This window comes from Notolepis coatsorum (genome assembly GCF_963971535.1).
Source record: "Notolepis coatsorum genome assembly, contig: SCAFFOLD_1889, whole genome shotgun sequence".
NCBI lineage: Eukaryota > Metazoa > Chordata > Actinopteri > Aulopiformes > Paralepididae > Notolepis > Notolepis coatsorum.
The window spans coordinates 1-25000 of NW_028174559.1; the positions used below are offsets into that span (position 1 = coordinate 1).

Genomic DNA, 25000 nt, shown 5'->3' on the forward strand with positions numbered 1-25000 from the left:
GACTAATCGGTCGAAAGGAGCCGTAGTCGACTGGCCAACCTCTTAGTCGAATATAATAAAAAAAAAAAGAAAAAGTTAAAAAAAAATTATTTAATTTTGTATCATTCTTTCCAAAAGAAAATAGGCCTAGAAGCGTGGCTAACGCTAATGGCACGCATACCAGAGGCTAACTGCCTAAGAAAACAGGCACAGAGGCACTGAAAGAGGATTTCACCCATCTAATGAACACACTAGACTAGACAAATATCAAGATGTATCCATCAGTGGACCAATTGCATGCTTTTGCAGAGGACAAGAAGCCTTCAGTCGACTCCTTCAGACATTAAGCACCCCCACAGCCCAAATGGAATGACAATTTTTTTTCTTTTTTTATATTATACTTTTTATTTAAATTTTTTTTGACCAATAGTCGACTAACGGCACATTTTGGCCAATCCTAGTCGACCATCCAAATCCTTAGTCGGGGGACAGCCCTAAAACATAGTAATTATAATATCTACATACATGGCATTTGATTAGAGGCTAGTATCACTTTGTCCCACAGCAACATTAAAATAGTTTAGATTTATGTATGTTGTTTATGTAAAAAAATTACTTGAAAGTAACGCAATAGTTACTTTCTGAAGTAACTAGTTACTTTTATAATTTGTAACTGAGTAAGTAATTTAGTTACTTTTTGGAAGAAGTAACTAGTAACTGTAACTAGTTACTTTTTAAAAGTAACTTGCCCAACACTGATCATTCCTAAACATTCTCTCGTCGGGCTAACTTCTAGTGAATAAAACCATTTGGGAAATAAAACTATTACCCATTTAGCTGGGGACCCCCTGGAACCCCCCCAACGGCCCCTACAGGGTCCCCGGACCTCACTTGCAGAACCACTGCTCTATATAATAGAATGCGTTGGTCGTCACGGGTCCCCGCCCCTCCCACGGTACTCCGGCCTGTAAACACTAATGGGCCAGGTCTGCTACCACCTCCTACTGTATCCCCCTTCCTGCTCCAGGTTTGGAGCTAAATGACTAAATGTAAACGTAAACGTCAGTTCAGAGACACCTGTGTGTTGTGATTGGCCGCGTGTTGCGATTGGCCCGGGCTGACCGGCGTGCAGGAAGCGGCTCGGCGTCCCGCTGCGGGCGCTGTCTGCTTCGCACCTCCGCGACGTCTCCCTCGGAACCGACTCGCACGCTCGCTCCCAAGAAGCACTCATCTGCTAAATGAGTTCCCTCCTGCTCCGGTCTGGCCCCGCGTCTGCCTCGCTGTTTAATTGGTCGACCCAGGCCCCCCCCCCCCCCCCCCCCCCCCCCTTCAACCCACCGTGCCCTTGGAGGGCCGTAAAGTAGCCAGTCTTTTTAGTGAAGGTCAAGGGAGCGGTCAGTGTTTTGGTGCGTGTGCGTGTGCATGTGTGTGTGTGTGTGTGTGTGTGTGTGTGTGTCAGGAGCACTTAGTGTTTCGCTGCGCTGACTGTGTGTGCATGTGTGTGTCAGCGGATATGTGTGTGTGTGTGTGTGTGTGTGTGTGTGTGTGTGTGTGTGTGTGTGTGTGTGTGTGTGTGTGTGTGTGTTGGACGTGGGCCTGGACGGACCCCCCCCCCCTCGCACTCTGCACCTCTCGTGGTCTCTTTTTGAACCCTATCAGAAAATTAATTGGCAGACCGCGGGTGTCGGGTTCCGGTCTCCCGGCCCAGGTGGCTGATGGGATTGCCAGATCTGGAGCCTCTGATTGATGACAGCAGGGTCCTCAGATGAGCAGAGGCTCTCACTCCGTAGCCCCCCCCCCCCCCCCCCCCCCCCCGTCCTCCCCCCCTCCGTAGCCCCCCCCCCCTCCTCTCGCTCTCCATTTTACAGGCTCTGCATCTCAGACAGCTCCTCTCTGTTAATGCAATGAGCGACACAAGGTCAAAACGACAAGGGATTTTTCATCAGTTGTTAAACTATGGCAGAGAGATAAGCAATGAACTGGACCTCATGACGCTGACTCTCTGACCAGAGGCTTGCTGTTTTTATATGCTTGTTTACCGTCGTGCCGGATTCCTCAGTCGACTAATAGTCCCGGTGCACCGATGAATGGACAAATGTGTAAAATATTGTAATGGCCGCGGATGCCTAGACACACGCTAGCTCCTCTAGTTAAAGTTTCAAGTTTGCTTTTATTTGCCGCGTATAAAGTACATTTTACAGTGAAATGCTTGGTTCCGTATGTGAGTATTGTTTTCTGAGAATGTGCTCCATACAGTAAAGAAAAAGTAAGTAAAAGAGGAATACAGTCCCAACACTATACAAATATACCATTTACATTATACACACTAAAGTACAATGAAGTAAAAATGCAGGCAATGAGGTACAAAAATGCAAACTTAAAGAAAAATGCTAAATGCGAAAATGAGGTATGCATGTAGTCTTTAATAAATAGATGGAATATGGTGTAGTGTTAAAGTGTTTAAAGTGTCAAAAAGAGAGAGAGAGAGTGGAAATAAGTGTGTACGACTCCTTTAGATCTAGATAGAATATAAGCAACATAAAAGGAGAAACACCTCGTCTCGATGGACCGAGGCCCCCCGGCACTCCAGTCACCCACCGCCACGAGGGCGCCAGCGCGGGGTTAATGCTGCGGTGTCTGTGTTGGGCGGCCAGCACTACTACCGAAAGGCTATTTATTATAACTACCATGTGTGAGAACAATGCCGGCTACTAAAAGTGGACCGTGTTGCTTTGCACATGTGTGGGGAGATACCTTCACGGAGAGCGTGTGTGTACCCGTAAGCACCCCCTGCCATTGTCCTGGCGGCCAAAGGTATCGCTGACATCGCGGCTGAGAGAGGCGCTCTTTTTTTTATTAAGCTTAGCGCACTCAAGCCGGCTCTTAGCAAAAAGCCCTTCCCTTCATCCCGTGCGGATAGCGCGCCCGCTTTTGATGTCGCTGTTCCTCCTCCTCGGCCAAAAAGACGGTCGTTTGATCTGCCCATTGTCCGCGGCACAAACATAAATGTCAAAACGTCTGTCAGCGGCTTATTCGGTTGTCATATCGCATTCAACCCCCCCCCCCCCCCCCCCCTCTTCTCTCCCTCCCTTTCCAAAGCCCCCCCCCCCCCCCCCCATTCCACTATAGCTTTCACATGTGTGGCGCTCGTGCTTGTTCAACGTACCGGGGGATCTATTAGTTGCATTTATAGAGGAATACTATAGGCCCCCAAGAGTTCAAAGACCAAGAGAGACTCCCGCGAGGACGCAGTTCAGCTCCTGTTTTTCTTCCCTCCCCGGTGCGACCGTTCCATTCCCCCTAACCCGAGATCAGCTTTTCACGTGACATGTTTCCTTCTGGGATGAGGTGTAGCTGTTTATACGGTGAATGAGGTGCAGCTGTATATACGGTGAATGAGGTCGGTCGGTGTCTCTAGTCTGTGAGTTGAGTTAACATGTCTAATATGAAGACTTTTTGATCGATCAGTGTCTGTAGTCTGTGAGTTGAGTCAACATGTCTAATATGAAGACTTTTTGATCGATCAGTGTCTGTAGTCTGTGAGTTGAGTCAACATGTCTAATATGAAGACTTTTTGATTGATCAGTGTCTCTAGTCTGTGAGTTGAGTCAACATGTCTAATATGAAGACTTTTTGATCGATCAGTGTCTGTAGTCTGTGAGTTGAGTTAACATGTCTAATATGAAGACTTTTTGATCGATCAGTGTCTGTAGTCTGTGAGTTGAGTCAACATGTCTAATATGAAGACTTTTTGACCGATCGAAATCAGTAGTCTGTGAGTTGAGTTAACATGTCTAATATGAAGACTTTTTGAGTTGCTCGATTATGGCAAAAATCTATTTTGATTGAAATTGAAATCACAATTATTAAACACAATAACTCATTGATTTGAGAACATCATGACGTCAGATTTGTTTTACCTTTTTTCTCTCTTGACCAAGAGGCTGCCTTTCTGTCGTCTTCTACAAGTTACCAAAGGCTGCCTTTATGTCGTCTTCTACAAGTTCCCAAAGGCTGCCTTTATGTCATCTTCTACAAGTTACCAAAAGACTGCCTTTCTGTCATCTTCTACAAGTTACCAAAGGCTGCCTTTCTGTCATCTTCTACAAGTTACCAAAGACTGCTTTTCTGTCAGCTTCTACAAGTTACCAAAGGCTGCCTTTCTGTCATCTTCTACAAGTTACCAAAGGCTGCCTTTCTGTCATCGTCTACAAGTTACCAAATGCTGTCTTTCTGTCATCTTCTACAAGGTTACCAAATACTGCCTTTCTGTCATCTTCTACAAGTTACCAAAGACTGCCTTTCTGGTCATCTTCTACAAGTTACCAAATGCTGCCTTTCTGTCATCTTCTACAAGTTACCAAAGACTGCCTTTCTGTCATCTTCTACAAGTTTACCAAAGGAGTCTTTCTGTCATCTTCTACAAGTTACCAAAGAGACTGCCTTTCTGTCATCTTCTACAAGTTACCAAAGGCTTCCTTTCTGTCATCTTCTACAAGTTACCAAATACTGCTTTTCTGTCATCTTCTACAAGTTACCAAAGGCTGTTTTTTCTGTCATCTTCTACAAGTTACCAAAGACCTGCCTTTCTGTCATCTTCTACAAGTTACCAAAGACTGCTCTTTCTGTCATCTTCTACAAGTTACCAAAGGCTGTCTTTCTGTCATCTTCTACAAGTTACCAAATACTGCCTTTCTGTCATCTTCTACAAGTTACCAAAGACTGCCTTTCTGTCATCTTCTACAAGTTACCAAAAGGCTGCCTTTCTGTCATCTTCTACAAGTTACCAAAGACTGCCTTTCTGTCATCTTCTACAAGTTACCAAAAGGCTGTCTTTCTGTCATCTTCTACAAGTTACCAAAGACTGCCTTTATGTCATCTTCTACAAGTTACCAAAGGCTTCCTTTCTGTCGTCTTCTACAAGTTACCAAAGGCTGCCTTTCTGTCATCTTCTACAAGTTACCAAAGGCTGCCTTTCTGTCATTGTCTACAAGTTACCAAATACTGCCTTTCTGTCATCTTCTACAAGTTACCAAAGACATTTAAAAATAACTGTATGCTCCGTGGCTCCCTCCTCCCTCTCAACACGAGCTCAAACTACTGTTTGGGCCTGAAAGGGGAGGGGAGGAGCGCACCGCTGTGAAGGAAGGGTGCACTGCATTTACAACACAAGGCATAATTTGAGCAATGCGGAGCGATGCGATTATCTTGTTTTCGTGATTGCGGGAAGCCAAAATGGTAATTGAAATAGAAACTGGATGAATCGCCGGCCCTAACAGACGCGGTGAATACCGACCTCTACACCCTGTGGTCTGAGAACGCTGCTCAACGCTGCTCACCAGAAACTCAATAAACGTATGGTTTTCTTCTCCTCTCTCTCTCTGTAGCCTGAGAACGGAGTTAAAACAAATGCTTTTGAAAATATAGCAAATATTGACTTAACATTTGGTTTGGTCCGTTGCCTGAAACTAAACTCTGTAAATTCTCAAACAATGATTCGTATAAACACAACAAACGTTGACTTTAACATTTCAGCTCAATATAAACTCCATGGTTTTCCCCCCCATAAACATTCTCATTTGACTATGACAAAAGGCCTTTGAACAAAAGTTCTAAGTCGAGTAGAAAAAGAGGTTCATCTTGGAGATCATGTTCTATTGATGAGGCTACTTAGCTGAACACTGTCCTACTGTTTGGCTTTACTTTTCACATGTGAAAGTACTTTCAACTCTGAACTCTGATGACTAGACTGAATGTATACCTATCTACTGCCGCCACTGTCTACAACTGCCTTGCACTGTAATCATAACTACCTACATCAACCTATAGTCTACCCATATATTACTGTTTACATACAGTACCTGCATGATAGCCATGTACAATAATGATATTATACTGTCTATATATGTGCCTACAACCGGTATACAAACCTGTATATATTATATCTAGGCTATATCTGTATATATCCTATACTTACTCTTAGCTATACCACTGGCCAATATGGCTTAATACCATAGTATATTTATACCTGTTTCAACTTTTATACATATTTATACCTGTATCACTGTATAGCATAATTATACTGAACATACATCAGTTTGGTTGCTGGTTTGATTCCAGCAGCGTGTCGAAGTGTCCTTGAGCAAGACACTTAACCCCTAATTGCTCCCGATGAGCAGGTTGGCACCTTTCATGGTTGCCTCCGCCGTCGGTGTGTGAATGTGTGAGTGAATGGGTCAAATGTGAGTAACAAATTGCAAAGCGCTTTGGATAAAAGCTCTATATAAATGCAGCCATTTACCATTTAGCTTGTTTTAACACATTGAATCACTTTGTAACACATTGTATATTGTTAATGCACTTTACTGTTACATTTGCACTTGTGCAATGTACATTTATTTCCGTAGTACTGTACTTGTGTTGTATGATGACAATACATTTGAATCTACTGTAATGTAATGTAATGTAATGTAATGTAATGTAATGCAATCGAATGTAATGTAATCTAATATAATCTAATGTAATGCAATGTAATGTAATCGAATTCAATCTAATGTAATGTAATGTAATATAATGTAATGTAATCGAATGTAATGTAATGTAATGTAATGTAATCTAATGTAATGTAATGTAATGTAATCTAATGTAATGTAATGTAATCTAATCGAATGTAATCTAATGTAATGTAATCTAATGTAATGTAATCTAATGTAATGTAATCTAATGTAATGTAATGTTATCTAATGTAATCTAATGTAATGTAATCTAATGTAATGTAATGTAATCTAATCTAATGTAATGTAATGTAATCTAATGTAAAGTACCCTCTCTCTGTGCCCAGGGTGCCAACGCGCTCGTGACCTACACCATCATCAGCGGGGCGGACGACAGCTTCCGCATCGACCCCGAGTCCGGCGACCTGATCGCCACCAAGAAGCTGGACCGCGAGCGGCGCTCCAAGTACTCGCTGCTGGTGCGCGCCGACGACGGGAGGCAGTCGTCTGACATGAGGCTCAACATCACCGTCAGCGACGTCAACGACCACGCGCCCAAGTTCTCACGCGCCGTGTACTCCTTCGACATCCCAGAGGACACCACGCCCGGTGAGCACAGGCCCAGAGCGCGGGGCGCAGACACAGGCCCAGAGCACAGAGCAGAGAGCACAGAGCACAGAGCAGAGCACAGAGCACAGAGCAGAGAGCACAGAGCACAGAGCAGAGCACAGAGCACAGAGCACAGAGCACAGAGCACAGAGCACAGAGCACAGAGCAGAGCACAGAGCACAGAGCACAGAGCAGAGCACAGAGCACAGAGCACAGAGCAGAGCACAGAGCACAGAGCACAGAGCACAGAGCAGAGCACAGAGCACAGAGCACAGAGCACAGAGCAGAGCACAGAGCACAGAGCACAGAGCAGAGCACAGAGCACAGAGCACAGAGCAGAGCACAGAGCACAGAGCAGAGCACAGAGCACAGAGCAGAGCACAGAGCAGAGCACAGAGCAGAGCACAGAGCAGAGCACAGAGCACAGAGCAGAGCACAGAGCACAGAGCACAGAGCAGAGCACAGAGCACAGAGCACAGAGCACAGAGCACAGAGCACAGGCGCAGAGCACAGAGCAGAGCACAGAGCACAGAGCACAGAGCAGAGCACAGAGCACAGAACACAGAGCACAGAGCACAGAACACAGAGCACAGAGCACAGAGCACAGAGCAGAGCACAGATCACAGAGCACAGAGCACAGAGCAGAGCACAGAGCACAGAGCAGAGCACAGAGCACAGAGTAGAGAGCACAGAGCACAGAGTACAGAGCACAGAGCACAGAGCACAGAACACAGAGCAGAGCACAGAGCACAGAGCACAGAGCAGCACAGAGCACAGAGCAGCACAGAGCAGAGAGCACAGAGCACAGAGCAGAGAGCACAGAGCACAGAGCAGAGAGCACAGAGCACAGAGCACAGAGCAGAGCACAGAGCAGAGCACAGAGCACAGAGCACAGAGCAGCACAGAGCACAGAGCAGCACAGAGCAGCACAGAGCAGCGTAGACACAGCTGGAGAGAAATGTGCTTATTTATGGATGACAGGAGGTGCAATCTTAACCCTTTCATATCAAATGGTTAACCCTTTCACTGCCACAATACATACAGTTAACCCTTTCACTGTGACAATACATACGGTTAACCCTTTCACTACCACACTACCAAAGGGTTAACCCTTTCACTGCCACACTACAGAAGGTTAACCCTTTCACTGTGACAATACAGAAGGTTAACTATCTGTAGTGTGGTAGTGAAAGGGTTAACATTCTGTAGTGTGGTAGTGAAAGGGTTAACATTCTGTAGTGTGTTAGTGAAAGGGTTAACATTCTGTAGTGTGGTAGTGAAAGGGTTAACATTATGTAGTGTGTTAGTGAAAGGGTTAACATTCTGTAGTGTGTTAGTGAAAGGGTTAACATTCTGTAGTGTGTTAGTGAAAGGGTTGGATAGGACAAACTACAAGATTCTTCGATGTTTTGAAGAGATTCCTAGCATGTTATTTGAAGTGGCCGCTGAGCTGGAAACAGAGTGGCATGTGGTTGTAAACGCGTAGATAACACATGGCGGCGTATCGGAAAAGACATTCAGTTTAATTTCAGCTGTTCCTGTTGGAAAGGATAGTGTTGAACGCCAGCCAGGTCCTTCACTCATATTTCATGGTGAATTAACGGTTCTCTCCAGCACTACGTTTGTCACAGTAGGTGTCTCTTTTTCAACCGTTTGGTATGAAATTCATTCTTTTATCTGTTTTTACGATTTGAATATGGCAGCTGAACCCTGGAAGATACGTTCATCTAGCAAGGCCTTAAATCCCCTGTGTCTGTCTGTCTGTCTGTCTGTCTGTCTGTCTGTCTGTCTGTCTGTCTGTCTGTCTGTCTGTCTGTGTCTGTCTGTCTGTCTGTCTGTCTGTCTGTCTGTCTGTCTGTATGTCTGTCTGTCTGTCTGTCTGTCTGTCTGTCTGTCTGTCTGTCTGTATGTCTGTCTGTCTGTCTGTCTGTCTGTCTGTCTGTCTGTCTGTCTGTCTGTCTGTCTGTCTGTCTGTCTGTCTGTCTGTCTGTCTGTCTGTCTGTTTGGTTTAAGTTGCAGCCAAAACATACAGTTTTGTTTTCCAAGCAAAGCGCACATCTCTTAATCACTTAAACCCGATGGGTCCGGTACCGGACCCACAATGACATCACGCTATAAATCCATCTCTACAGACTGTATGAATTAATGTTGAATAATTTTTTTCAAATGTAGGCAAGAGTAAAGACCCTACCCCTGTCAAAACAGCAGCCAATGTGTATATTTTCAGCATTACATTTGTTTACCAATGAGTTTAACTGTTATTAGTGAAATATAAGATTATAGAAATCTCAGGGCATTCAGTTAGAAACCGGCGCATATTGATGTGGGAAGTGGCGCAGACAAAATTGAGTGTAGTCTTTTGAAGGAAGAGACCGAGGGCTTTCGATGGGCTTTCGAATAAAAAAGAACTACACTATCCAGCTCATGCCAGCCCCTGTCAATCATCTGAATTCTGGAATTACTTTTTTATTTCAGTAATTTTTCGGGATTATCTCCCACAGACCTGAACGTTATTGCCATAAAACAGAACACAGATAGTTTCTCTACCTTTCTGTAAATGTCTAGCAAAAAACGGCGTTGCAATCTGATGAGAAATGGCGGAGAAATTGACATTATAAAAATGTAACTGTACTTACAGTAGATTTCGTTCAGGGGGTTTTGCTGCACGTCGGGTGATACTAAATCCAGACTGAACTGTGCCACTGGAAAGGGGAGATTTGGCCCGATCCATAGATGGATTGGCCACAATAAGGTCATTTATAGGCCTGATATTCTATATTCTATAATCTATTTCAAATTGCATGGATGGCAGAATTCAGTACTGTATCTACAAAACCTTCTGTTTAATCATCTTCCCTTTATTAATTTGCTTAGATCTTTTGTACATGTGATCTCAAGAAGGTGCTCAACGAGTGGCAGTTTTTCATGTCTGGTCATTTTTAGCATGGTGTTATTCACCATCAAAGATTTAAAAAAAAAGAATAGAATTGATACTCTCCTTTGGTTCATTGCAATTTACTCAAGCCTAGTAACAGACACAATATTTCTGACACTGGAAATACATTCCCTGAGATCCATAGATGTCCCTAGACAACAAGGACATGCAAATGGGCCTTGTAGAAATGGAGCAATCATCCATTTACTTAGGTATTTTAGGCGGATTTTCTGAAAATATGGCTCAGGCTTAACAGGTTAAGGAGACATGTAGAGGCACAATGAGCCGTGCGCTCACATGGCAGCTTCAGGTGGAACAGAGCGGCAGCTAGAGGCCGACACCATAACAGAGAGGTCAGCGGTTTGATAACCATTAGCTTTAAATAGCAGTGGAGCGCGGCTGGTATTAAATAGCAGTGGAGGGCGGCTGCAGGGCGGCTGGTATTAAATAGCAGTGGAGGGCGGCTGGTATTAAATAGCAGTGGAGCGCGGCTGGTATTAAATAGCAGTGGAGTGCGGCTGGTATTAAATAGCAGTGGAGGGCGGCTGGTATTAAATAGTAGTGGAGGGCGGCTGGTATTAAATAGCAGTGGAGGGCGGCTGGTATTAAATAGCAGTGGAGTGCGGCTGGTATTAAATAACAGTGGAGGGCGGCTGGTATTAAATAGCAGTGGAGGGCGGCTGGTATTAAATAGCAGTGGAGGGCGGCTGGTATTAAATAGTAGTGGAGGGCGGCTGGTATTAAATAGCAGTGGAGGGCGGCTGGTATTAAATAGCAGTGGAGGGCGGCTGGTATTAAATAGTAGTGGAGTGCGGCTGGTATTAAATAGCAGTGGAGGGCGGCTGGTATTAAATAGCAGTGGAGGGCGGCTGGTATTAAATAGCAGTGGAGGGCGGCTGGTATTAAATAACAGTGGAGGGCGGCTGGTATTAAATAACAGTGGAGGGCGGCTGGTATTAAATAGCAGTGGAGTGCGGCTGGTATTAAATAGCAGTGGAGGGCGGCTGGTATTAAATAGCAGTGGAGGGCGGCTGGTATTAAATAGCACTGGAGGGCGGCTGGTATTAAATAACAGTGGAGAGCGGCTGGTATTAAATAGTAGTGGAGGGCGGCTGGTATTAAATAGCACTGGAGGGCGGCTGGTATTAAATAACAGTGGAGAGCGGCTGGTATTAAATAGCAGTGGAGGGCGGCTGGTATTAAATAACAGTGGAGGGCGGCTGGTATTAAATAGCAGTGGAGGGCGGCTGGTATTAAATAACAGTGGAGGGCGGCTGGTATTAAATAACAGTGGAGGGCGGCTGGTATTAAATAGTAGTGGAGAGCGGCTGGTATTAAATAGCAGTGGAGGGCGGCTGGTATTAAATAGCAGTGGAGGGCGGCTGGTATTAAATAGCAGTGGAGGGCGGCTGGTATTAAATAGCAGTGGAGTGCGGCTGGTATTAAATAGCACTGGAGGGCGGCTGGTATTAAATAGCAGTGGAGTGCGGCTGGTATTAAATAGTAGTGGAGTGCGGCTGGTATTAAATAGTAGTGGAGGGCGGCTGGTATTAAATAGCAGTGGAGGGCGGCTGGTATTAAATAGCACTGGAGGGCGGCTGGTATTAAATAGCAGTGGAGAGCGGCTGGTATTAAATAGCAGTGGAGGGCGGCTGGTATTAAATAGCAGTGGAGGGCGGCTGGTATTAAATAGCAGTGGAGGGTGACTGGTATTAAATAGCAGTGGAGGGCGGCTGGTATTAAATAGCAGTGGAGGGTGACTGGTATTAAATAGCAGTGGAGTGCGGCTGGTATTAAATAGTAGTGGAGGGCGGCTGGTATTAAATAGCAGTGGAGGGCGGCTGGTATTAAATAGCAGTGGAGGGCGGCTGGTATTAAATAGCAGTGGAGGGCGGCTGGTATTAAATAGCAGTGGAGGGCGGCTGGTATTAAATAGCAGTGGAGCGCGGCTGGTATTAAATAGCAGTGGAGGGCGGCTGGTATTAAATAGCAGTGGAGGGCGGCTGGTATTAAATAGTAGTGGAGGGCGGCTGGTATTAAATAGCAGTGGAGAGCGGCTGGTATTAAATAGCAGTGGAGAGCGGCTGGTATTAAATAGTAGTGGAGGGCGGCTGGTATTAAATAACAGTGGAGGGCGGCTGGTATTAAATAGTAGTGGAGAGCGGCTGGTATTAAATAGCAGTGGAGAGCGGCTGGTATTAAATAGTAGTGGAGGGCGGCTGGTATTAAATAACAGTGGAGGGCGGCTGGTATTAAATAGCAGTGGAGGGCGGCTGGTATTAAATAGCAGTGGAGGGCGGCTGGTATTAAATAGTAGTGGAGGGCGGCTGGTATTAAATAGCAGTGGAGGGCGGCTGGTATTAAATAGCAGTGGAGGGCGGCTGGTATTAAATAGTAGTGGAGTGCGGCTGGTATTAAATAGCAGTGGAGGGCGGCTGGTATTAAATAACAGTGGAGGGCGGCTGGTATTAAATAACAGTGGAGGGCGGCTGGTATTAAATAGCAGTGGAGTGCGGCTGGTATTAAATAGCAGTGGAGGGCGGCTGGTATTAAATAGCAGTGGAGGGCGGCTGGTATTAAATAGCAGTGGAGTGCGGCTGGTATTAAATAGTAGTGGAGGGCGGCTGGTATTAAATAGCAGTGGAGGGCGGCTGGTATTAAATAGTAGTGGAGGGCGGCTGGTATTAAATAGCAGTGGAGGGCGGCTGGTATTAAATAGCAGTGGAGCGCGGCTGGTATTAAATAGTAGTGGAGGGCGGCTGGTATTAAATAGTAGTGGAGGGCGGCTGGTATTAAATAGTAGTGGAGGGCGGCTGGTATTAAATAGTAGTGGAGGGCGGCTGGTATTAAATAGTAGTGGAGGGCGGCTGGTATTAAATAGTAGTGGAGGGCGGCTGGTATTAAATAGTAGTGGAGGGCGGCTGGTATTAAATAGCAGTGGAGGGCGGCTGGTATTAAATAACAGTGGAGGGCGGCTGGTATTAAATAGCAGTGGAGGGCGGCTGGTATTAAATAGCAGTGGAGGGCCCCTGGTATTAAATAGCAGTGGAGGGCGGCTGGTATTAAATAACAGTGGAGGGCGGCTGGTATTAAATAGCAGTGGAGGGCGGCTGGTATTAAATAGCAGTGGAGGCCGGCTGGTATTAAATAGCAGTGGAGGGCGGCTGGTATTAAATAGCAGTGGAGGGCGGCTGGTATTAAATAGCAGTGGAGGGCGGCTGGTATTAAATAGCAGTGGAGGGCGGCTGGTATTAAATAGCAGTGGAGGGCGGCTGGTATTAAATAGCAGTGGAGGGCGGCTGGTATTAAATAGTAGTGGAGAGCGGCTGGTATTAAATAGCAGTGGAGGGCGGCTGGTATTAAATAGCAGTGGAGGGCGGCTGGTATTAAATAGCAGTGGAGGGCGGCTGGTATTAAATAGCAGTGGAGGGCGGCTGGTATTAAATAGCAGTGGAGGGCGGCTGGTATTAAATAGCAGTGGAGGGCGGCTGGTATTAAATAGCAGTGGAGAGCGGCTGGTATTAAATAGCAGTGGAGGGCGGCTGGTATTAAATAGCAGTGGAGGGCGGCTGGTATTAAATAGCAGTGGAGGGCGGCTGGTATTAAATAGCAGTGGAGGGCGGCTGGTATTAAATAGCAGTGGAGGGCGGCTGGTATTAAATAGCAGTGGAGGCCGGCTGGTATTAAATAGCAGTGGAGGGCGGCTGGTATTAAATAGCAGTGGAGGGCGGCTGGTACATGTCAGCTCCCACTATCTCTGCCCAAGTAATGAGTCATTGTCTATTTAAAGCGATCCTCCTCATTCTATTATGGTACAGCTTTTTATTTGTATTTTATTTCGAAGTATTTTTTTATTAGAATAATATTGTTTTATTAACGTGCCTCAGCCGCAGCGCAGGGTAAGGCAGCGTGTCCGCTGCTTTCGGATAGAGGTGCAGCCAGAAAACATCGCTTTGTTCCAGGCAATCAGGCATGACTCCTGTAGCTCAGAGTCTCATTTCAACACGGGAGAGCCTCCGTTTGAGGAACATGACTCATGCCTCGCCCTGCACAGTGACTGCTGGCACTGGGGGGTTATTGTTATTGAAGTGAATGGGTCTAGTTAAAGAAAATATCAAGGATGGAATCACTTGACCATATTTGGAGGGGCCGAAACAACTGTGAAAGGTTTTTCAACTATCCTTTTTTTTTTTTTTAATTGCTCGTTTCCTAATAAAAGAAGGACGTGGTGTCGTTGTGTCAGAGTGCCGGCGTTCTACGCTCCGCTTGGTTCTGTTGACGCCTGTATTCAGATTCCAAATATACCAGCTATCTGAGGAAATACACACCGACCAGCGTAAACATGACCTAGTTAACAAATGCAACAAGTTGCTGATCATTCTGACATCTGAGGTAGTAACCCGTTTAAATGATGAAGAGATGGCCGATCTCATTCAACTGAAGGTTTGGAACCAATGTGCGTTCACGCGCTACATGTGACGATTCTTCCTTCTTTTACGGTTTCTACAAGTAGAAGTAGAAGTAGAAAGCTTTATTGTCATTGCACAATACAGTACGACGGGATTGGTTGGTGCAGCACCTAAAACAACGATACGTACTACAGTACATACCCACTCTATCACACAACACATCCATGATGTACCTGCAGATCCAGCACTGACAAATCAAACCTCTACTGCTCCTCTACCACTCCTCCACCACCCCGCTCCAAACTGATGTTGTGACTCCTATTGTTCTGGACCGGGACAGATGTCACACCTCCACTGCCTCCCACAGGCTGGGGAGATTTTCATCTTAAATTTGTATTCGTCCCAAACGCCCCCCCCCCCCCCCCCGCTCCATCCGATTCCGTCGCTTTTTTCACTGTTGACTTATCATGCATTGCAACACTAATATATGGGCAGTACCCCAAGTCAGACTGCCCATATAAAAATTATCTTGGGGGTCTGAGGGCAGTAGCCCCCGACCCCCTCCACGGGGCAGCACTTAAGTTAAGTACCCTCCCTTTGTTCACTTTGGGAGCCAGCCACCAGCCCCCGAAATATAACACCTGAGTGCTAGTTCTATAGTGGCAGAGGAGCAGCAGACCAGCAGCAGAGGTGGTTTGAATTTTCAGTGCTGCATCTGTATACAGTAGATAGACACACTACCGTACATACATGTGTTGTGCCCATACTCACTGGCACACCACACATTCATGTACCCACTCATGCCCTCTGCTACATGGTGGCACAGGCTCACGCAGATCGACTCTTGCTTCTTTAGTGCCGCAACGGACAGCAAGAGACTTCCACTGATTGGTATTAGCCTTTGAACGTTTAAAGATAATTATACAAAATTAACTAAAAGACAATTTACCTTGCAACCTTTTGGATGATCGTTCATGTTTCTCTCCTCCACACGTTTGATTGATCCTTCACGTCTCTCTCCTCCACACGTTTGATTGATCCTTCACGTCTCTCTCCTCCACACGTTTGATTGATCCTTCACGTCTCTCTCCTCCACACGTTTGATTGATCCTTCACGTCTCTCTCCTCCACACGTTTGGATGATCCTTCACGTCTCTCTCCTCCACACGTTTGATTGATCCTTCACGTCTCTCTCCCCCAGGCTCCATCGTGGCGGCGATCCTGGCCAGCGACTCGGACTCGGGGGCCAACGGCGAGATCACGTACTCCCTGGAGGAGGAGGAGGAGGACGAGACCTTCCTCCTCAACCCCGTCACGGGCGTGTTCAACGTGACGCGGGCGCTGGACTACGAGACGCAGCAGTACTACATCCTGACGGTCAGGGCGCGCGACGGGGGCGGGCAGGCGGGCACGGTGCGCGTCTACTTCAACGTGCTGGACGTCAACGACAACCCGCCCCTCTTCAGCACCAGCGTCTACAGCACGTCCGTGTCGGAGAGTCTGGAGCCGGGCGCCAGCATCATCACCGTGCGGGCCAGCGACGCTGACGACGGTACACATACTGATAATGACATGATAACAGATTGGATCAATATTTATATATATATATTTATACATCTGATATATAGTATAGACTAACATTAAAGGAACATGTCAACATTATGGGAAATGCACTTACCGTCTTCTCCAGAGTCAGGAAGATTGATATCCATTTCCTCTCTGTTGTGCGTTGAGTAACAAGCTAGCCTAGCTTAGCACAAATTAATGGAAGCGGATATGGACCAGCTAGCCAAGCTGTTGGCCAAAAAACACCTTTACCAGAGTTTTAAGCTATATAGGCTAGTGGTCCGTATCCACTTCCATTCATTTGTGCTAATCTAGGCTAGCTTGAAGCCGGACCGCTTTCTGCTGAACGCACAGAGAGGAAACTCTGGAGTGCATTTCCAATCATGTTGGAGAGTTCCTTTAAAGCCCTAATGCATATGATTGAGTTTATGAATTATGGGAACGTTGGGTTTATACGCGTTGGTTCATGGTGGGACTTGCTGGTTGAAGAGAATCTCTTTACTGTTACAGGTGCCATGTGAAGCAATTTACATGTAATAACCACTTTCTATTGCCAACGTGTGATCGGATTGTAACGTAATGTCCCTGACGTCATGGGTCGCCTGGGTTGATGGTCTGATTTCTATATAAAGGACTAGGGATGGAGAGTGCCCCGCCTGCCTCTCTCTCTCTTTCTCTCTCTCTCTCTCTCTCTCTCTCTCTCTCTCTCTCTCTCTCTCTCTCTCTCTCTCTCTCTCTCTCTCTCTCTCTCTCTCTCTCTCTCTCTCTCTCTCTCTCTCTCTCTCTCTTTTGCGCGGCTCAACAATAAAACAAATGGAGTACAGAATAACAGCGGAATTAAAACGTACAATACAGCTTCTTTAACAGGCTAGTTGTAGTGTCTGGAAGAGGAAAGGCTTGTAAGGTGGCATCACTTTGTTTCCCTGTAGCCGTCCTCCCCCTGGGGGCTCTGCTTCATCAGTGGCACATCCTTCCCAATTCAGCTCCAGACTTTATTTAGCAATTTATTACACTTTATACTTATAGCACGTGCATGAGTCTGGTCTCTTTTGAAAGGTGACATTCTGAAGTTTCTTACACAATAAAAATAAAATCACTTTGAGTGCTAATCAAACAGAGGTTTGAACACACTGAAGTAAACGTTTTGTGTGCTCACATTTAGTGGTTGCCAGATGCCTGTTTTTGGGTTCCAGCTGAGAGGTAGGAGCTGGACAACATAACGGTTCCATAGCCTGAAGTCTTATCTAGTACAGGTCCAAAGTTGATAAAGATCCCACGGAAAATGAATGTTTTTGTAAAAAGCTGACAGACGAGGGCAAAGTGCAGCGGCCTCTCTTAGACCATAGAGAATAACATCTCTGGATTTTTTAAATGGGCGTAGTTGCCCTTTAATGGCTCTAATCTCTGTGGATTGGAATGTGTCCTCCAACCTATAGACGTCGAAGTCTCTCAAGAGACCATGCACCTGAAGGGGTTAACATGCCGGGCGGACCCCCCCCTCCCCACGCGGGGGTGCGAAGCGATACACACTGATTCTGGATCAGAGAGCTGTTGGCCGAGGCGTTTGGCGAGAACAGAGTGAATCAAACCAAACTGCATCCAGACCACAAGAAGAAAAGCCTGGATGCGTTTGATCCGCTGCCGGTGAGGTGTCGCCGCATCCCGAGACGTCGGCTCCGTGAGCCCATCTAATGACGTCATCATGCGATCTCCTGCCACGGTCCATAAATCATGACCGTCTTCCTTTAATCCAGGGCTGTCATCTCGGTTACAGTACCCCCCCCGTCCCCCGTCCCCCGTCACCCCACACATTCTTTTAATTTTAATATTTCTTTCTACCCCGCGTCACGTCTGAGAGACTCGATGGAACATAGCGGCCATGTGATTAAGTCAGGTCAGGGCGTAGCGGCCTTCGACGTTTTTTTCTTTTTTTACTTTTATTTATAGCATTTTCAGCTTTTTCTGGCCACGCAGGACCTTTTGGCCACGCAGGACCTTTTGGCCACGCAGGACCGACAGAGGAGAGAGGGTGAAACGGGAGGAGAAGAGGGAAAGACATGCGGCATATGGCCACCGGGTCGGGGAAACGAACAGGGGGGCGACCGCTTCGCGACTCAGCGCGCTACGTGGTTTGCTACTGGAGCGCTACTGGAGCGCCCCGGCCTTCGACGTTTTGATTAAGTCGGGTCAGAGCGTCTCTCCATCTCTCAGGTGGCCAGTATTTGGATCTGCGGTGGGGTGTGTTTTAACGGGCCAACCCTCGCGGTGCGCTCTCCGACAGTAATTGCCGCCTGGACCAGGCCTAATGTGGTTATTGTGACCTACATTCCTGGGGGGGGGGGGGGGGGGGGATAGAAATGTGACGTCTGGTTTTCAGGCCCCGTGTCTCGCTGCCTCCTCCTGCCTGCTGCCGCTCACACGGTCCGAGCGGCGTCTCCGGGAGAGAGATAGTCTTGTCCCACTGTCAAAATAAAACACGGCCTTTGTCGGCGCTTCCTAAGTGCCGGACCTTGTGACCCCGTGGCCTCTGTGTGTCTGTGTCTCTGTCTGTGTCTCTGTCTGTGTGGATGTCGCAGCCTGTCGACCGGGGGAAACTGAGTTAGTCGTCGTTTGATAAGGGATTCCTCGTGTTCTGTAAACACACGCTCGAGTGTGGGAAGGTTGCCTGCCGCTTTCCATACGAATCCCCCCGTTGACTTGAACTAGAGACGCTCGAGTCAAACTCATTGTATTCAAGGGGCTACAGCGACTGTGGATATAGATGGGGCAGTTGGAGAGAGATAAATTGGTAGAGAGATGGGGAGGACATGCAACACATGTCCTGGGCCGGATTCGAACCCAGGACGTTGCGATTATGCTGCACTCGTAGTTACGTGGTGAGCCACCGGGGCGCCCGATATTTCTGAAGTTTGATGGTTTTATACGGCGTCCGTCGTGTTCCTTCACACCGTAGTTACGTCGTTTTAATTAAAGGTGGAGTCTGTAACGTCGTCACACAGCTGTCTCTAGGAAAAGAGCCACACACGTGTTGCATTTAGTTTAGTTTAGTTGTTGTTGTTTTGGTCCTGATGTGGTGTGTTGGAGTAGAGTGGGGATAGGGGGGGAGGGGTTGAGTGTGGATAGGGGGAGGGGTTGAGTGTGGATAGGGGGAGGGGTTGAGTGGGGATAGGGGGGAGGGGTTGCGTGGGGATAGGGGGGAGGGGTTGAGTGGGGATAGGGGGGGAGGGGTTGAGTGGGGATAGGGGGAGGGGTTGAGTGGGGATAGGGGGAGGGGTTGAGTATGGATAGGGGGGAGGGGTTGAGTGGGGATAGGGGGAGGGGTTGAGTGTGGATAGGGGGAGGGGTTGAGTGTGGATAGGGGGGAGGGGTTGAGTGGGGATAGGGGGAGGGGTTGAGTGTGGATAGGGGGAGGGGTTGAGTGTGGATAGGGGGGAGGGGTTGAGTGGGGATAGGGGGAGGGGTTGAGTGTGGATAGGGGGAGGGGTTGAGTGTGGATAGGGGGGAGGGGTTGAGTGGGGATAGGGGGAGGGGTTGAGTGGGGATAGGGGGAGGGGTTGAGTGGGGATAGGGGGGAGGGGTTGAGTGGGGATAGGGGAGGGGTTGAGTGGGGATAGGGGGAGGGGTTGAGTGGGGATAGGGGGAGGGGTTGAGTGGGGATAAGGGGGGAGGGGTTGAGTGGGGATAGGGGGGGAGGGGTTGAGTGGGGATAGGGGGAGGGGTTGAGTGGGGATAGGGGGGAGGGGTTGCGTGGGGATAGGGGGGAGGGGTTGAGTGGGGATAGGGGGGGAGGGGTTGAGTGGGGATAGGGGGAGGGGTTGAGTGGGGATAGGGGGAGGGGTTGAGTATGGATAGGGGGGAGTGGTTGAGTGTGGATAGGGGGGAGGGGTTGAGTGGGGATAGGGGGAGGGGTTGAGTGTGGATAGGGGGGAGGGGTTGAGTATGGATAGGGGGGAGTGGTTGAGTGTGGATAGGGGGAGGGGTTGAGTATGGATAGGGGGGAGTGGTTGAGTGTGGATAGGGGGGAGTGGTTGAGTGTGGATAGGGGGGAGTGGTTGAGTGTGGATAGGGGGGAGGGGTTGAGTGGGGATAGGGGGAGGGGTTGAGTGTGGATAGGGGGGAGGGGTTGAGTGTGGATAGGGGGGAGTGGTTGAGTGTGGATAGGGGGGAGTGGTTGAGTGTGGATAGGGGGAGGGGTTGAGTGTGGATAGGGGGGAGTGGTTGAGTGGGGATAGGGGGAGGAGTTGAGTATGGATAGGGGGAGGGGTTGAGTGGGGATAGGGGGAGGGGTTGAGTGTGGATAGGGGGGAGTTGAGTATGGATAGGGGGAGGGGTTGAGTGGGGATAGGGGGAGGGGTTGAGTGGGGATAGGGGGAGGGGTTGAGTGGGGATAGGGGGAGGGGTTGAGTATGGATAGGGGGAGGGGTTGAGTGGGGATAGGGGGAGGGGTTGAGTGGGGATAGGGGGAGGGGTTGAGTGGGGATAGGGGGAGGGGTTGAGTGGGGATAGGGGGAGGGGTTGAGTATGGATAGGGGGAGGGGTTGAGTGTGGATAGGGGGAGGGGTTGAGTATGGATAGGGGGAGGGGTTGAGTATGGATAGGGGGAGGGGTTGAGTGGGGATAGGGGGAGGAGTTGAGTGTGGATAGGGGGAGGGGTTGAGTGGGGATAGGGGGAGGGGTTGAGTGTGGATAGGGGGGAGTTGAGTATGGATAGGGGGAGGGGTTGAGTGGGGATAGGGGGAGGGGTTGAGTGGGGATAGGGGGAGGGGTTGAGTGGGGATAGGGGGAGGGGTTGAGTATGGATAGGGGGAGGGGTTGAGTGGGGATAGGGGGAGGGGTTGAGTGGGGATAGGGGGAGGGGTTGAGTGGGGATAGGGGGAGGGGTTGAGTGGGGATAGGGGGAGGGGTTGAGTATGGATAGGGGGAGGGGTTGAGTGTGGATAGGGGGAGGGGTTGAGTATGGATAGGGGGAGGGGTTGAGTATGGATAGGGGGAGGGGTTGAGTGGGGATAGGGGGAGGGGTTGAGTATGGATAGGGGGAGGGGTTGAGTGTGGATAGGGGGAGGGGTGGCTACTGCTGTCCACACCTCAGGCTCTGCCAAGAGAGGTCTGGAGAAACAAGTTCAAGTTCAAGTTTGCTTTTATTTGTCACGTATAAAGTACATTACAGTGAAATGCTTGGTTCTGTATGAGCCCCTGAGAATGTGCTTCATACAGTAAAAACAGTAAGTAAAAGAGGAATAAGTCCCAACACTGTACAATTATACAATATACAAACTAAAGTACAAGCTAAGTACAACCTATGTACCTCCTAAGTACAATGAAGTACTTAATAAGTAGTACTTCACACTAACTCACACTATAATAAGTTACTAAACTCCAACGCACACACATCATCGGACCAAAGCTAAGAAAGTGAAATGACAGATTCTACCGTTTGAATGTTTTGATTTGCAATATGGCCTTTTTTTTCCAAATCCGCTGGAACGAGCGCTATCGTTTTAGGAAGCGCTTGAGCCGCCGTCGCTTCCCCGTCATGCTACATGAATGCATTGTCCTGCTGGAGACATGCCAGGGGGGGGGGGGGGGGGGGGCTGGAGACCTGCCAGAGGGGGCAGAGAGGGACGGGACCGTGCAGCTGTGGGACGGGGGACAATGTGTGGAAACGCATGTTGATAAGGAGGCTATATGCGGCGGATTCAGATTCACGTAACAACAATCGCATCTTTAACAATGTCAGCCGGCACTTGAGCTTCACCGTATTGTATTCATCACACCTTATCTTTATATTGTGTGACTCAGGGTCATTATGGATGTTTCCCTCTTTATAAATATCACATTGGTATGTAGATATGTGCAGGGATGTGTTTGTGTTTGTGTTTTCAAATGATAAACCAAACGTAGGCACTTTCTACACTCTTAGTTAGACACAGTGTGGTGCTTGTTACTGAAAAATAGTAACTAGTTACCATTACTAGTTACTTCATTTAAAAAGTAACTCAGTTACTTTACTGATTACTTTTTTAAAAAAAAGTATGCGTTACTGTGAAAAGAAACTTTTTAGTTACTTAAAAAACAAAAACAACATTATTTCAATCACTTGAATGTGGTCAATCTCACCAGCAATGACATCGTACGTGTGCCTACCCTTTATCCTTTTACAGGCCAATGCAGCTTTCTGGCGTTGTAAAGTAGTGGGCTTTATCCAGTGAGACGTTATCCCGAGGAAGCTTTTGTTGTGGACGGACCAAATGTCTGCGGTGGTCGAGATGTAGTCCAGACCCTCAAACCTGTTCTTTAGCTCATTTTCCATTTTTGTATCAGTCGGATGAATCCGGGTCTTTAACGTTAGACTCAGCTACTAGATTCGTTGAAGCATATTGTTTCTCCAGGTGCTTCAACAGATTTGAATTGCTGTTTTGGGCAGTAGATAGGATCTTTGAGCCAAGACACAATTTACATTTAACTAAAACGTTCTTTTCTTTGTGCTCGACAAAAGAGAAATAGTGAGAATATCTCCATGTGTAAAATCTCGACTTAGTGGGCGCCGCCATGACAGTCTCGACTAGAGTAAACACAAACACGCCCACAACGTGTCTCCGCAGGTGACACAGGAGTCAGGACTGCACTGCAGCTCGCTACCAAGCTACATACAAATAACGCAGTAACGAACCATTTAGTAATGTTGATTGAGTTACTGAATTTAAAAAGTAATGCGTTAGAGTACTAGTTACTGCCAAAAGTAATCGTGTTACTGTAATGCGTTACTTTGTAACGCATTAGTCCCAACACTGGTTAGACAGTATCTAGAAATAACACTACATGTAAGTATGTGTTTATGTACTTTATATGTACATAATACATATACTCTAGATATGTAGGTATGTAATGATGGATATAATCTATATATTATAGATATGTCTGTTTTTGAAATCATCAATCAAAATGTCAAGCAAAACTTTGAATTAGTTAGTTTATAAATTACAAATAAATGAGTGAATGGCAGCATTTCGAAAGTGTGTTCCCAGTACCAGCTCTGCAACAGAATGACCTTTAACCCTGGCAGTGTTAGTGCCTTGCTCAGAGTGCCAGTCTGTAATCAGTTATAGAACTACTCTGTACCAGTCTGTAATCAGTGATTTAACTACAGTCAGTAATCAGTGATTTAACTACAGTCAGTAATCAGTGGTTTAACTACAGTCAGTGATCAGTGATTTAACTACAGTCAGTGATCAGTGGTTTAACTGCAGTCAGTGATCAGTGATTTAACTACAGTCAGTGATCAGTGATTTAACTACAGTCAGTGATCAGTGGTTTAACGGCAGTCAGTGATCAGTGATTAAACTACAGTCAGTGATCAGTGGTTTAACTGCAGTCAGTGATCAGTGATTTAACTACAGTCTGTGATCAGTGATTTAACTACAGTCAGTGATCAGTGGTTTAACTACAGTCTGTAATCAGTGAGTTAACTACAGTCTGTAATCAGTGATTTAACTACAGTCAGTGATCAGTGGTTTAACTACAGTCTGTGATCAGTGGTTTAACTACAGTCTGTGATCAGTGATTTAACTACAGTCTGTGATCAGTGGTTTAACTACAGTATGTGATCAGTGGTTTAACTACAGTATGTGATCAGTGGTTTAACTACAGTCTGTGATCAGTGGTTTAACTACAGTCTGTGATCAGTGGTTTAACTACAGTCAGTGATCAGTGGTTTAACTACAGTGTGTAATCAGTGGTTTAACTACAGTCAGTGATCAGTGGTTTAACTACAGTCAGTGATCAGTGATTTAACTACAGTCTGTGATCAGTGGTTTAACTACAGTCAGTGATCAGTGGTTTAACTACAGTCAGTGATCAGTGATTTAACTACAGTCTGTGATCAGTGGTTTAACTACAGTCTGTGATCAGTGGTTTAACTACAGTCAGTGATCAGTGGTTTAACTACAGTCAGTGATCAGTGATTTAACTACAGTCTGTGATCAGTGGTTTAACTACAGTCTGTGATCAGTGGTTTAACTACAGTCTGTGATCAGTGGTTTAACTACAGTCAGTGATGGTCCTTCTCGTCCTCCAGGCCCCAACGCACGGCTCCTCTACAGCATCGCGTCGGGGGACCCTCTGCTCCAGTTCGACGTCACGGAGCAGGGCGTCCTCCACACCCGGAGGGCCCTGGACCGCGAGGCGCAGTCCTTCTACAACCTGGTGATCACCGCCCACGACCAGGCCCCGCCCCCCGCCGCCCGCTTCACCGCCACCGCGCAGGTGTCCGTCATCCTCCTCGACGTCAACGACTGCGCGCCGGCCTTCACCTCGCAGCGCGTCACGTACGTCCAGGAGAACACGCCGGTGGACACGGTGGTCTTCACGGCGCGCGCCGCCGACGCCGACAGCGGGCCCAACAGCTACGTGGAGTACTCCCTGCTGCGGGGGGGCGGCGCCTCCGGGAGCAAGTTCAGCATCGGGGCGGTGGACGGGGACGTGCGGCTGGTGGGCGAGCTGGACCGCGAGGAGCTCTCCAACTACACGCTGACGGTGGTGGCCACGGACAAGGGCTCGCCGCCGCTGTCCTCCTCGATGGACGTCACCCTGGTGGTGCTGGACGTGAACGACAACACGCCGAGCTTCTCGCAGGTTTTACATCTACGTTTACATTTAGTCATTTAGCTGAAACGCTTTTATCCAAAGGGACTTACAAGTTCTGTACGACAAGTCATCAGGAAGGGTACAACTCTATCAGCTGAGTAACGATGTTCATCAAAGTGTTGAGTGCTACAGTGTAGGTTAGTTTATTAGGACAAGGTTAGTTAGGGTTAGACTTTTTTTTTATTTTATTTTTTCATTGCCTGTGGTGCATTTTTTCCTATTGCTAGGTTTTAGTGAGTTGTTCCTTACCTTCGCGTGGAGTACGTCTGGGAGTGTTGCATTCATTTAAAACATGTTGGACTTTATGGTGTTTTTTAGGGATGCTCGATATTGGCTTTTTTACCGATACCGATATACCGATATTG

The 25000-nt window shown here is 47.5% G+C and overlaps 1 protein-coding gene across 1 annotated transcript in view; it reads left to right on the top strand.

The window, feature by feature from the left end:
- Window positions 1-6820: 6820 nt before the first annotated feature.
- LOC311247529 (protocadherin Fat 4-like) overlaps window positions 6821-25000 on the top strand; it is a gene marked incomplete at both ends in the record, with an annotated part of 26591 nt that continues 8411 nt past the window's right edge. Inside the window, 3 exons of the mRNA XM_084338571.1 lie at window positions 6821-7082; window positions 15628-15978; window positions 24067-24623. Coding sequence (XP_084194697.1) covers window positions 6821-7082; window positions 15628-15978; window positions 24067-24623 — 1170 coding nt within the window. The remainder of the gene's footprint in view (window positions 7083-15627; window positions 15979-24066; window positions 24624-25000) is intronic.